The following is a 15,046-nucleotide window of genomic DNA, read 5'->3' as shown; positions in this document are numbered from 1 at the left end:
AATTAGAAAATTGCAGGAAGAGAAAAGACTGTGCAAATACAAGAGGATTTTGATAACAGCAAAATCAGTGTGCCTTTCTCTATTACATAGATATGAAATGCCAACCCAGCGGGGGTACAGCTGCTAGACTAATCAATAATTCTGAGCACAGGAATGGAGATGAGTTTAATGCACATCAAACGTACAGCAAGTCACCTGTCATTTCTCAAGGAGAGTCTGGAGTGCGGGCAGAGCCAGCCCGGTGCAGTAGGATACATCCCGATGATTTGGCAGGGCAGACTCCCCCGTATGATGCGGCTGCCTCAGAGGGTGGTGGGAGCCTTTGGCTACTCTGCCTGGTCATCAGGGCTGGGAAGGGCTGAATGTGAAGGGCTGAAGCCATGTAAGCCCGGTGTGCTGAAGGCAGGGTGGATGGCAGCACGTTTAATGGCAAGGAGTACAGCCCAGTGTGCAGGAAAGGAGGAATGAGCAATATAATCCTACAGCACCCTTGTAAACACCCCCGCGGCACGGGTTCCCCAAAGGTCTGAGTGTAAGACAGCTTAATTCGTGGGGGAAAAGAATGCATGCACAACATAAAAATGAGAGAAAATCTCCTCTGCAAACACAAATTTGCCTGGGAAACTGGGTACATGTTCATTGTGTGCCAGCAGTGCCCAGAGCACCCCAGATTGATGCTCCTTTGTACCGTGGCACCAGCCATCGGCATGTTCCAGGCATGTCCCAGTCCCCAAAAGGTTATGAATCTCATAGACCAGATAAAGCATGTGCTGTACGCAGCATGTCCCCACACCACGGCAGCCTGAGCTATCCTGGGATGCAGAACTGTCCCAGCAGGCGGCATGGGAAGGATGGGCTGTAGCTGTGTCCCTGCCAGCATCCCGTGAGCTCAGCATGGCACCCTGTGGGCAGTGCGTATCTCCCTGGGCTGGGAATCCCACCCAGCCTCCGCCCCAGCATCGCAACACGTGGAAGGGGTTAAATCTGGTTTTAAATGCAACGTGGCTTTGTAAATCCCAAGGCTGTAGTGCAGCTCAGAAGCAGGCTGAAAACATGGCCAGGTTCCAGCCAAGCAAGGAGGGCTGAGCCTTCTTTATTTACTTTTTCTCTCGTACGTGTGAGTGCACTCATGTCACTTCGTGCAGACATTTGTGGGCTCTTTCAGCGCGAACGGGCAGCCGTGGCTCTTGCGGCAGAGCGTTCATAAAGCAGCAAAGCTGCTATTAATTTCAGGGGGTGCAAAGGTGGGCCCACCATGTATTTACTCCTCTAGGCTACCCTGGAGCCCAGGCATCGGAGCGCATCTCTATTCCCTTTCCTGGGACCAGCCAGAAAGGCCAGCCCAGGCAGAGGCACTGGCAGGGTAGCTGTAACCATGCTCCCTCTTTCCAAAATTTTCACCGCATCCTGTCAAATTAGTAGATTTATTTTTTTTTCCCTCTGCAATTTCTTCTCTCGCATGGGTGAAACCTTGACAGGAAGGTCCCCCACCCCTTCAAATTCAATGGCAAAACTTCCTGACCGCGGTGGTGTCATAATTTCACCTCCCTCCCCACCCTGGTTTCATTAAACTCCCCGAAGTCGCTAACAAACCTTTCGCACATTGCAACAGAGCCTTCAACTGTTTGGATTTGGTTTACATCAGCACTTGGGCTCAGACAGACATTGCACAAACGGAGAGTAAGAGAAAGTCTGTCTGGCTGAGAGTTTAGGATCTATTGGTGAGGAAAATGAGCACGGTGAGCTCCGTCCCCATCGGCAGCGCTGCGGGCAGGTCCTGCAGAGCCTGGCTTCTGCAGCATCCTTCATCGCCCCGTCGGGAAGCACTTTGGTGATGCTCGGCTTCAGCGTGTCCCTCCTTGCTTTCACACCATGGCTCCGAGCTTTACCTCTGCCCATGATTCTGCTGGCTCCTTGGCTCAGGTGCCCATGTTTTCCCCCTTTAGTCACACTGCAGCTTGGCTGAACATATTGCACGTTCACCCGCCTTCCTCCACACCCAGATGTCTCCTGCGGCTCTGCTCGTTCCCCTGGGGCAGCTTGGCTGGTCCCTCTGCCCCAGGGCCACTGCAGCCCCATGGCACCCGGGGGACCGTCCGTCTCCTCCCTCACCCTTGGCGCAGCACACTGGGGGACCTGCTGTGCCCTGTGAGCATGCGAGGCCTAATGAGGGAGGAAAAGGAAAAGAAAAGGAAAAAGCCCAGTTGATTTACTCGACTATCAAGCTACTCAACAGTTTCCTTTCCATCACCCTGCTGCAAGCACTCGGTGACAGATGGGGACAGACTGAGTGGTTCGATGGAGTGAGGTAATATTCCACTAAATCGTTCCTCTCTTTCTCGCTGTCAGAAAGCACCCAGATTTCAGCCTTTCCTTCTGAATCTTCCTCTGTTTCCCTCTGTGGATTTTTTTTTTTAATGACAAAGCCATTTCAGCTCTACCTCTGCTAAAATTCCTGAGAGAGGCAAGCACTGGTATTTATAAGGTATGATAAAATCGGTGTTGTAAAACAGTTAGCAAAAGGAAGGAGTGAATCACTGCGAGACAGAGAGGGTTCTGGTGCTGTTTACTGGTGTTTCTGATTTCTTGTCCTCCCTGGGGACTGGGCTGAGCCCCAGGCCCCGGCGCAGGGCGGGCAGCGGGCGCCGGGGCAGGTGTGCTGTGGGCAGGCGCGCAGGCTCACACCGCAGCTCTCACAGATGGAGGATCCGTTTTTTTTTTTTTCCTCTGGATGATTTGTTCCAATGGTTAATCATCCTCACAAAAACACAGGATTAATTTGTTTTTTTTTTTTAATGACACACCAGTAAATAACATTCAGAAACTTTAGGATGGGCTTTCTCTTCACCAAGCGATCTCTTGATTTCTGCCTACTCTATTAGCGCTGTGATGACTGCCTAAAATTAACTGGGACTTCACAGCTTCCCTGCGCCCTTGCAAGACTGGCTTTGAACTTGAAAGCCTCCTACACAAAGTGCTTTGCGCTATCAACCTGGTCACCGTAGAGGTGAAAAATGTGGCACTGAAGAAAGTGGCTTTCCGATAAATACATCCACAGTACAACCATGTGTGACTCACAAGATCAAAGACAGAGAGCAAGTACTGAGGTCATTAAACATGAATGGAAATACAGAAATGCAACAGCTTGCATTAAAGGCTTAGCTTGACTTTAAAGTTAAGTGATGAAAGCTTATGTAGTCAGCGATTGTTCACCCGTGATAATGCTCTGCTCTTGCCATCAGTAGTTCTGTGCTTTACAAAGGTGACTAAGAATAATTAATCATTTTTCAGATAAAGTACCGAGGTGTGGGGCAGTTAATGATTTGTACCAAGTGAAAATAGGCTCAGAGATGCTCAGCATCGTCAGCTTGAGGGAAAGTCAGAGCGCTGCAGACGTCAGGCCTGAGGGAAAATCAGCTCTCGGTCACCGGTTCTACAACCGACGGATGAGTAAGGACTTACCCCGCACAGGGTCCTTCATGAATGACATGGCGTCAGAGGTCACCAGCATAAAAGGAGCTTTGGGGTAAGACTTCTGTTGGCATGGCCCCGGCCCAGCGTGACTCTGCGCCAGCATTTAAGTGACGATCTTCACTGATGGTCTTTCTCTGATGGCTCCATTTCTTCAAGACGTCATATACTTGATAATATTCTGAAGCTTAAGAACACCATAGCACGGGAGGTGCTTTCTGGTTCATATCACAAGCAAGTTAATTGTAGCCTGTGCAGTATTCTTAGCAACTATATAGGAAGCTGTGCTAAAATTGAGGATTTTAGGGGACCTCTATTAGAAAATAGCCCCCCTGCTGTGTTTCTAATAATTTTATTTGCAGCATAACTATCTAATACGGTTTCTGGAGCATTCTGCTATGCCACAGCAGCATCTAATCTGCAGACTAAGTTAATGAAGTGAGATACTTAACATTGCGTTCTGCCAATATGTGGCTGTTACTTTGTCCGGAGCCGCATCTCTCGGGGTGGTTTGTTGGCAATTCTGAGCAAGCGCGGGTGCCACACAGAAGCAAGGTGACTGTGCTCAACCGTGTGGGGCAAGTGGCAGGGGTCCAGCCAAACTCCACCCATCCTTTGCTGGGGAAGAGAGGGGAAAATGCCAGCTTTGCTCTCCTCCGCGCTCAGCACAACGTGTCCCAGGGCAGTCCCGCAGCATATGGCAGAACAGCCTTCTGGAGGTGTAGCTGTATCACATCCAGGTAGACCCCCAAGAAGGAATTGTTGCTATCAGACCAAGCCAAATTCCTGCCCTTTTACAAAGGAGGCAGCTTTGTCTCCTCTGGTGCAGACCTAGTACTGGAAAAGCAAATGATGACAGCTTGTGGGCTACGCGTCCCCCTGCTCATCCTCCACCTCTAGCATGACCACCGAATGAGGCCTTTACCCAACAAGATAATTTGGCTGGGACCAAACATTTCAACCCCTTTCCTAGCAAACTCTTTCCAAATCTAACAGCAGAGCTAGAAGCACCCCACAGTACTCCAAGCATTGAGTGTTGTAAGTCAGAGATCACCGTAGCCACTTCTTGAGATTTCAGTCCAGTGTCATTTTTCAAGCTGGCCTGAGATTTAAGTTTATCCTAAAAACCTCCACTAACTTCAAGATTTTTGACTGGGAATGTTGCAAGGAATGTGTTAAATACCTGGGGAGTGAGTGAAGATGCCAGCAGCAATCAAGATTTTTTTCCGGAGCGGGTCTCAGTGTAACTGCAATTCTTCACCACAGATATGCAAAAGCCAGCACGCTGTGACCTCGGAGCCAGACTGCCGAGAATCTCTGGGGGAGATGATGTTGGTATTTCCCGTGATGCTCAGCACTCGTGTTGCCCGGAATATGGAAAACTCTCACACATCTGCCTGGAGGGGTATAGAGAAGACTCAATCTCTATTCTGGTCAAGCACAGGTAGAGGGAAGAACTGGGAAAGCCCCGCTGCAGCTCGCCAAACCCTCCCAGTACTTTGCGTTTTGGTCAGTGGGGATGGGGAGAGGGGTTCAGGTCATCTGAGTTTTCACAAGTGAGCCCAGGACTTGCACAACAAGCTGCAACAGCTTCTCACATGGACGGGGGAGGTAATTATCAACACCCAGCTCTCCCCGAGTCTCAGCCACCAGCACGTCTCAGTGAGACCAGCAGCACGCTGGATTTTGGATGGGCAGCTGGGGGCGTAGGGGCTTTGAGCTGCTCTTCACATGTCCCAACAGCATCAGGGATGGCTCACTGTACTCAGCCCATTCTCCCTGTTGTTATTTCTCCAATTTTGTTACCCAGAGCAGGTTTTCATCCTCTCTGACACCCCTTCTCTGATCTTGGGCAACACATTTAATCTCCGTGACCCACTTTCCCCATATGCAGACTAAAGGATGCTGTGAGAACATAATGCTGTGCTTTGGAACTGCTATGGTTTTTTGCAACTTTATTATTTTTTCTTGGATTTCAGAAGGTATGTTTATCCTCTGGTGCCTCGCCATCCCTTTCTGGTTTCTCATACTTTCTTGGTGTGCCCTCAGCCAGCAGGACAGACCTGCAAAGTGGTGTTTGTTGGTGTGCTGGCACCAAGCGCTGTTTCATTTTCTGCCATGTGTCTGTCCTCGATATTTAGTTTCACACTTTCTGGAATGAAGGCCTAGTGAACAACACCCATCCAAACCCTGAATTAAAGCTACTGGAGTTCCTTCTCTTCTGTACTAGCCTGGCCAGCATCACAATCTGCCTGATATTACAAGTACCTAAAATATAAAATTAACTTCAAACAGCACTGATTCTGCCCATCGTAGAGTCCTGAGACAGCCCTGGAAGCTACATGCAAGCAAAAGGCCTGGTATAGACTATCCTTTTAAAACTTTTTTTTGTATCCTTTTGCTCTGGTAAGGCTGGGTCTGGTTGCCACTGATAGGTGATAGCAAAGCATCTGTTATCTTCAGCAGGTAAGAACCAGACTCACCCATCTAGCGAGGGCATCACTGCAATGGGTGATGCCTACACAGAGACTGGCCTTCAATACAGCACCATGGCTTGATAAACTAAGTCTAAATCAAACCATCAGGTCAGCCAAAGGTGTTTTTTTTTCATCCCCCACATACATTATTGACTGTACAACTTGTGCTTAATTTTTCTGGAAGTGAAAAATCTGGTCCTTGCAGCTTTTAAGGAGGTTTTAAAATAACTATTCTCCCATCTCTGTGGTTTAAATAGAATCGCAACCATACTACTTATAGCCTAGAAGAGATAGGATGCCAAAATATCAGGCATTTTTAATAGGATAAGAGAAAGAAAACATTGGCTTGGGTACCAGCAGAATTAGGAAAAAGAAGGCAAGATTTGAGTTAGAGATCATAGTTCTAGGCCTCTACGTAGGAAGCTTCTTACGTTTTAAGGAAATATGATTCTGCAAAAGTTGGAATCCTGCTAAAAAGGCCCATCAGCAAAACAGGCATGTAAGGTGTACTTGGAACACCATTCCCAGCAACAGCATCGATGGCTTGTCCCTAGGTCTTTGTAAGACGACTCTACCCCATTACTCTCCAAGATTCACTACGCTATGATCTGATATTCCAGGATGAAAATATAGCGAGCTCTGATAACCATCTCCTGCTGTGATCTGGGGTTCCTGACAGCTTTCTTCTGTACCCAGATGCATTTTCAAACAGCTTTGGAAATGACCATTAAGTCTCACTTGGTTTTCAAGACACCCCATCCATGGTTGTATTCCTCAGCCCAGCTCGGGCAGTATCACTACAGCTCCATCTTCCTCCTGCCTGCCTTCTCGGCCGCTATGCCGAAAGCTCAAACTGCAAACTTCTCCTTATGCATGCGCTTCAAGAAATGTTGCCTCTCTGGTGTTCAGATCTGATTTGGGGTTAGAAACCAAGACATAAAACCAAACCAGAAGCCGGACATTTCATTCCCTGCCTCCATCTGAAGCTGCCACCTCAGCCCTCTTCTGATCTAACTGTCACACGTCTCCTCGGTGCTCACTTCTGTCAGGACAACCATTTCTCAGTTGATGCCTAACAACTTTGCACTACTCTACAGAAATACTCTTAGCACAGACACGGATTTCTTCATGGAAATGGAGCTTTTCTCTGCCACCTTGCGTGTGACTTGCTCCAGCACTGCTATGATCTGTGTTTGATAAATGTTATGTGATGCATCGGAAAGAAAGCACGGCAGGGACAGCTTCCTCCGAGATGGCTAAAAAGTTGTGTCAGGATCTTGCCATCAGACTGCCGGTTAAAATAGTTTCAGAGAAGTTTTTTTTGTAGGACAATAAAGCAGGTTAAAATGCCACACTTAATAAACGTAGATTACCCATTAAGAATATAGTTTAGAAATGAGTACAGTATTAACCAAGCCACCATGCTAAAAAACTGCTTTGCCAACTAAAATTAGCGATCCACAATTACGCACTTTTCTATCATTAACAGAGGAGCGATTAGCTAAAGCAGAAATTTGCTTTCAGTAGACACACAGAATTGTGCTATTTAAACCTGTTGCCCATCATGAACTTAAGTCTTCTTAAAAAATAGCTTTAGTCACTTTTATTGGTATAAACACCTAAATTGAGATCTGACAGCAAATAAGGATTGTGCTTGTCCATAATAACCTCAGCTGTGAAATCTACTCAGACACAAGACATACAACCTTCCACATACACAAGTTATTTGCCAGCAAAGCAGAATGCTGCCATTCTGAAACAATTACATACAGTAAAGGTTTTCAATATTTTATTAAAGAAAACAGTCAAAATGTACAAGTATTACCCAGGTTTGTAGATAACTTCCTATAAAGGCAGTAAAATATGAATTTCAATCTAGGTTTTAAAAACTGCTATAGTTGATTATTTTTAAAGTTGGTATTTTAAAATCACGTTTCACAAATAGTTCTGAAATATTACCAAATGAATAGTGCAACAAGAAAATTGAAATTAGTTCTACACTGTTTGCATGTCAAGCAAAAGTTATAAGTAACTGCTTCAAATACTCAAAACCATTTGAGAATGAATGAACCCAACAGCTCCCACCAAAAACTGACTTCTGACCACATTAGGAACATCCTCTTCTTGTTCTTCACTTAAAATCAAATAATAATAAAACAACACCTCTTGAGGTCATCAAAAATAACTTTAGTATAAAATTGTCTCGGCCCTTATCAAATATTACATGAGTAAAATTGTTAAGCCTTTATCAAAACAGACAGGAATAGGGAAAGAAAAAAAAAAAAAAGTCATGGCCTTAATCCGTATCTGTTGGAATCATGTCTAGAAACGTTAGAAGCAAGACCAGAAACTTGGAGCCCTGTTTAGTTTTTAAAAACCACACAATCACAAAGAAAAACAGCTTCTTACTGCCTAAGGTTTGGGGGTGTTCTGCTCAAGTACCTGTTCCCATAGACAGCAACCTTTTATGTTCTGAAGAGAGCATAAGCAAAATATAGAAAAATAAATAAAATAGCTTCTTACAGCCTAAGGTTTGGGTGCTGGGTGGCGGTTTAGTATGTCCCCCACAGGTCACACTCTCTTGAGATCATATGCAGAAACATGGAAAGTGATATCCATCTTTCTTTTTCAGAAAGAGAAAAGCCCCCCTACATCCCAAAGCTCTTGAGATCGCAAAGGATGGTGCCCTGGGTGCTCTGGATGCTTTGGCAGCATGGGAAGTGGGCTCGGAGACAGACCCTGAGCTCCTTGTTGAAGATGAAGCAGAGGATGGGGTTGACCCCTGCCTGGGCAAAAGTCATCCAGACGGAGGTGGTCAGGTAGACCTGGGGGATGGAGCTGGCCTTAATGAAGACCCGCAGGTAGCAGGCCACAATGTAGGGGGACCAGAGGAGCAGGAAGAGCAAGGTGATCATGTAGAACATCTTGCAGAGCCTTTTCTCCATCTTAAACTCCTCCAGCACCAGCAGCCTCTTGATCTGGCTGTGGGTGGCCTGCCTTATGCCCACGAGGGTGGGTGGTGTGGGCCCCCTGCCAAAGCCAGCCGTCCAGTTTGCAGCTGCTTGGCCGGTGGCTCCCGGCCCGTGGAAGGTCCAATTCTGGCTGATGGCCGGTACCAGCTGGGCCGGCTTCATCTTGCGGTGGCCGTGGATGAAGAAGAGCAGCTTGATGTAGACCAGGTGGGTGGCGGCGATGACAGCCGCCAGCATGAGCATGAAGCCCAGCGTGTCATTGGCCTTGACGTAGCGGTGCTCGAAGATGCACTGCTCCTCCTCCCGGATGAACTTGTAGGTGCCCACGTCGAAAACTGGGGGGAAGGCCATGGCCATGGAGAGGGTCCACACCATGCACACCACAGCCAGGCAGGTCCAGCCCGTCATGCGCTTGGCGTAGAAGCGGTGGTGGGCGATGGCCATATAGCGCGTGACCCCCACGCAGAAGAGCAGGAAGGCGGCGTGGAAGCAGAAGAGCACAGCCAGGAAGGCCAGCACCTTGCAGCTGAGGGGCCCGTGGGGCCAGGCGGCCCCACTGCGCACCGACAGCATGACGAAGGGGAAGCAGGCCAGCGAGCGGAGCCCGTCGGCCAGGCAGAGGTCCAGCAGCAGGTAGTACGGGGCGCGGTGCAGGTGCCGGTCCTTGAGGATGAGCCAGGCGAAGAGCACGTTGCCCGCCAGGCTCACGCAGAGGATCAAGCCCAGGGTGGCCAGCTTCAGCCCGGAGGCGCTCAGCAGGCCGCCGGCGCTGGGCAGGTGCGGGCTGCTGCTGCTCCCCAGCTCGCTGCTGTTCGCCATCGGTCCTTCCTCCTCCTCCTCGTCCTCCTCCTCCTCCTCGGCGGCGCCGCGCAGGCAGGGCCGGGGTCTCAGCGCCGCGGCAGCGCGCCGGGGCCGAGGGCCGCGCCGCCCGCCGCCCCCATGCCCGCCGCCGCCGTCCCCCCCCCGCCGCCGCCGCCCCGGCGCCGCGGGGCGCTGCCGCCGCGCTCCCCGCGGGCCATGCGGCTCTCCCGCTCCGCGGCCGCGCTAGGGCCGCGCCCGGCGCCGCCGCCGCCCCATCGAAGACGGGGGATGCGCTGGGGGCGAGGCGCGGAGCGGCGCGGAGCCGCCCGCCCCCCCCCTTACCGCCGGCGAGCTGCCGCTGCTCCTCCGCGCCGGGCGAGGGGCCGGCCGAGCCTGCGCACAGCGGCGGCGGCTCTGCCCACCTCCCGCCGAGGACAATGGGGTAAATCCCCCTCCCTCCCTTCTTCCCTTCCCTCCTCCTCCTCCTCCTTCCCTCCGCCCTGCCTCCGCCCCCCGCGCAGCCCGGCCCCTGCGGAGCGCGGGGCTGAGTCAGGCGCGCAGCGGCGCGGGGCGGCGCGGAGGTCCCGCTGCCGCAGCGGGGCGCGGAGGGGAGCGGGGGGATGGTGGTGGGGTGCCGAGGTGGGGCTCGGAGGCATCCGGGGTGAGGGCGGCATCCCTGCGGCGGTGGGGTGGGATGGGATGCGATGCGATGAGATGGGATAGGATGAGGTGCGGTGGGATGGGGTGGGTTGAGGTGGGGTGGGTTGAGGTGGGGTGGGACGGGGTGCCGTGACTGGCCACTGCTGCCATTCCACTTCGGTGTGGCCTCAGAGAGCCCCCATGTCCCCTTCTGGAGGCGGAGCGGTGAAGCTGTTCGTAGCTTATGGAGCTGCTGTATGTATGCGTGACACAGGTGTGTATATGGCCATGCGCACACCTGTTCATACCTACCACATATATGTATCAGTCCAATACATTAGCGATATACCTGTGTCACAGTCACCAGTGTGCTTTTGCTTGACTTGGTCTAGCAAACGCCAATTTGTTTGCGAACTGGGGGGGCAAGTCCAGTAGCACCTGTTGCAGTGGAGTGTCCAGGCGTGTGGTCCCTTGCTGGGCAGGGAGGTTTGCAGGGGAAGGAGGTTTGCGGCAAGCTCGCGTGGCAAATGTTTGAGTGTCAACATGGAGGAAAAGCTGCCTCTGCAAGTCGTGAGCCTGCCATGTGGGGTCTGACTGGGGTTCCAAAGAAGGCAGAACAGGAGGGGAGATGGCAAAATGTCCCCAACCCACATGGCTGCTTTCAGTGTTTCTGCGTTGTGCAGGCTTTACCGGCTCCCAGGCTCAGTTACACAGGACTCGTGGAGGGCTGGGCAGGTTTTTGTGAGCTGGGTAAAAACCTTTGGCCAGACTAGCACAGAGCTGCTGCTGCTGCACCCATACTGCTGGTGCGGGTTTATAACGGGCAGTTTAATTAATGTAGGCCAGGGAGACGCAGATCCTTGTCCTCTGTCTCCCACTTTGCCATCCTTGTGTATGTAGGGCAAGGCCTCGCTGTGTGCTTGTAAGGCACGCACCATCACACGGCCCTGGGCTCGCTGGAGGTGCTAATGCAATTAGCGTACTATTACTGGGTTTCCTTCATGGCCTCTTGTGAAGGACATGTCTGAAATCCTTTTTGAGCATTCTATTAAAAACCATCAGTAAATTCAGCGTTATTCCAGAAATGATAGCAATTAAATTGTCTGCATTGGCCCCAAAAGCTGATGTCGGTGGAGCGGCTTTTGAGTGGATCTTGCTGGCTGGTTTCAGAAAGTCTCACTGGAAGTGGTGGGGGCCAGGCACCGACCTTGATCGTGCCACCAGACCTCCAGAACAGCTCTGCTGAACTCCTGGCATTTAAATGGTGGTGGAAACAAAACCAGACTTTTGGCCCAAAGATGTGTTGAGGGCAATCGGTATTGCATGCAGGAATTCGTTTGCCTGTGGATTTGCTTTGTATCTGTTATTTATTGCTAGTGTTAGGAGAGTAAAGAAATCCTGAGGAGGGGAGAAAAAAGAAGTAGCAGATAATTGAGGCTGCTTTTTGCTTCCTACCAGCACATCTGAGCTGTTTTCAGTTGTTAGGTTTCTCATTTGCACCGAAGTTCTACTGTGACAGAGAATTGCCCACGGGTTGTTCAGTGCTTTGTGCAATTTTCAAGGCGTTTCTCACGTTCGCACAGTGACTTGAGCGCCGGGTGCGCGGTGTCCCCTCGCCAGCCCCGGCAGCGACGTCAGGAGCGGTGTCTCTCTGGAGGGGACACCATGTACCTCGCTTGCCCCCGGAGCAACACGGGATGGCGTTAACAAGCTCTGCCGGGTAGGGTGCCAGCAGCCAAAGCGCTTTGCCAAGCACGAGTACGAGGATCGGTTGTCCTTGGGGGCGCCTGGCTTTTCGGAGGAGACCTTATGGCCCGTGTTAGCTCTCTGATCTCTGCCATCAAGTGAGCAAAAGGGAACAACACACCTGCTTCCCTCCTCCGCGCCTGTGGGTAGGGTTTCTCCTCTCCCTGAACGCTCGCCAGCACAGCTGAGCTGGCTCAGGAGCCGCCGTAATTCACTGCTATCTTGCCAGGCCAGCAGCAAATTGCTAGCTCATCTTTCTCCCACCTGTAGCGAGGAGAGAACCGGCAGGGAATGGTGTTTTTCATCCATCTTCCCAGGCCTGATGGGGCTGCTATGTAGTGCTACAGGCAGTGTGAGCCAGGAATTTGGGGCCAGCTTCCTTGCGGGGCTGGCTGAGAGGTGCGATGCTAAAGGACCAGCCAAAAGGGACGGGGAAAATGCAGGGCAGGCGGGGTCAGGGGGGGTAACAGCCTGCATGTGAGCAGGCTCCTCGCCTCCCACAGGGACTGACATGGGGTTAGACCCGCCAGGATAACTCTGCCTGCTGCTTACACCCCAGCCCTTGTTCTGATCTCCCTGCCGGGGAAGAGCCCCCCCCACCCCATCCGGGTGCCACGTCAGGCAGGGCAATGCCTGCATCTCAGGGTGCTTCACCTTGTCTTTGCATCAGGCCCAGCAGGTTCAACCAAGTTCCTTGCCCAGGCTCAGTCTCAGTTTGGGCATTAGGACAGTGCCACCTTTACAGTGTTTGACTAAAAAATGAGAAAGAGGGTATTTTGTAACCCCTTTGCTGTTACGGAGCTGCTCCGGGAGCTCTTCCAGCCCACAGGGACTGTGGTGCCCAGGGAGATGTCCACCGTTAAGATGTACTGGGTGTATGTTGATTTGGGCATAGCCGGACAAAAGCCAGATCCATCGCAGCCGTCACGGGGAACAGGTAATTTCCAGAGATTGTAATGAGCGTGTTAAGCTATTTCCCTTTCTTACTTCAATCACTTTCACAAAATGAGTTTAATGAAGAGCTATTCTGTGCTTACAAAATGGTGCTGCACAAGCTAGATGGATTCCTCTGACCTTTCAGTGTGCTTTACTTGAATTGGCTGCCTCTTCATGTTCTCCGCTCGCTGCCTCAAACAGCAAAGACAGCTGAAATACCGACTCTTACAGAAAATACTGTGGCATATTGCCTTCTTTCCACCAGCCACTGGTATTCTTCCCAAAGCCTTAGCTATTTATTATCGGTGGTTATTTGTGTTCTTGTGTCTGGGAGCTCTGGAAGGAGAAGCGTCCTGTAGCCTTGGTACTACTGTAGTAGAAATCAGTGTTATCTCTGGCATGACATAAGGAAAGAAGTAGGAAATGTCTGGATGTGCCTGAAGGACAAACCCAGAGCCCTTCCATGGCCGAGATGCCACTGGGAAGCAGGACAGGTGAGAGCAGTCAGCCAAAACAATTTTGCCGTCACAGAAAATTCAGGCAAGGAAGAGTTTTCAGGCTTAGTCATCAAGGAGCTGGAAAGGTCAGTCTGGAGCAGGAAGGGGTAATGGAGGCTTGAGTCGGATGCTGGCTCGAAGATATGGACCCTCCTTCCCAGCTGCCTGTAATTCCCAGACAGTTCTCCGGATGACAGTCATTATTTGTGTTATCTTTGCACCTAACGGAGTGAGTCAGGGCCCAGGGTGCTACATAAGCAAAACAAAAAGCTGTCCCTTTGCCAAGGGAATTAAAAATCCAACCGTGCGATGGGAGAGAGAGCCGGTACGAACCCGAGAGGAGGGGGAGGGTGAACGAAGAGCGAGGCTGCAGCCTAGGGAATGGCATTGGCGTAACCGCGGCCATCACTCATCCCTGCGGAGGGAGGAGAGAGTGCAAGGAGATAGTGGGGGAGGTTTGTAGGTGTTTACAATGATCATGCTAATTGTGACAGTGACAGAACAGAAGATGACACATTAAGGTAATGTTTGTGCACCGGCTAACGTGAAGACAGCGTGAGAAGTTTTAAGTCTGCAAAATTTACGGGTCTACCCAAAATAACTGCTTTGCACAGGAGTTGTGCTCGCCCTCTGTAGCCGGGTGCAGCCATGGAATGTGCCAGTGAAATGAAGACGGATTTAAACCAAGGCTGGAAAACCCTCACCCTATCTCTCGCTCGCTGAGTGTCCAGGTGTCGGGTCGGGGATGGGGCACTGGGAAGTGCCATCAGGCTGGGAAGAGCATGGGCACGCAGAGGCTGGATCTGTGCACAGCAAAGCACTAATGAAGCATTTTGGATGTGGTTTTGTTCACAGAAGTATTGGCACAGTCGGGCAAAAGGTACAGGTGAGACCGAAGTGGGTGAGAGCATTAATGTCACTGTTGAATCCCAATTTCCTGGATGGCAGCAGAGGATCTGCAGGCGAACAGTCACATAGCTGCAGCTCTCTGGCAGAGAGGTATCTGACAGCTAGCTATCACATTTTTCAAGGGCTTGTTCCTTGCTGTTTAATACTTCATATGCTCTCTTGGGGAGGGAGGAGAGAAGAACGGAGGAGTATATTTGGCACAGCAGGGAAGTGGACTCGGGTCTTTTCCATCCCTTAGTGCTGTGCTGTTGCAGAGGGAGAGAAAGCCTCCTTCCACAGCGGTACTAATCCTCCTCCACAGCGAGCTGAACGTTTTGAACTTGAACAACTCCTCTCATTTTTCCCCCATGTGATTGTGAGTCAGGCTGAGCTTCTCTATTCTTCTCCATAATTGAGTAGGAGATTATTTTGACTGGAAATAACCAGACGCAGGTATCATGGCTGTGAATGCCTCCGTGCATGGCACTTGCTGAAAGTTCTGTAGCCTTCTGCAAAGGGAGCTGGTCTTTAAAGGCCTTGCTCAATGAAGAGGGAAGAAAAGCAGAGGGGAAGAATAGCTCCTTCCTGCTCACTTCTATCACTGGCTCTGCTAAACTTA

The 15,046-nt window shown here is 50.9% G+C and overlaps 1 protein-coding gene across 1 annotated transcript; it reads right to left on the bottom strand.

Moving 5' to 3' along the window:
* Nucleotides 1–7,722: 7,722 nt before the first annotated feature.
* Nucleotides 7,723–9,873, bottom strand: GPR27 (G protein-coupled receptor 27). The gene has a single exon (XM_074603383.1). It carries the CDS (start codon nt 9,737–9,739, stop codon nt 8,597–8,599), a length of 1,143 nt encoding a protein of 380 aa, XP_074459484.1. The 5' UTR covers nt 9,740–9,873; the 3' UTR covers nt 7,723–8,596.
* Nucleotides 9,874–15,046: the final 5,173 nt, after the last annotated feature.

The sequence above is a fragment of the Larus michahellis genome, chromosome 10 (assembly GCF_964199755.1).
Source record: "Larus michahellis chromosome 10, bLarMic1.1, whole genome shotgun sequence".
Lineage (NCBI taxonomy): Eukaryota > Metazoa > Chordata > Aves > Charadriiformes > Laridae > Larus > Larus michahellis.
This window is presented reverse-complemented; position numbering and strand designations above follow the sequence as displayed.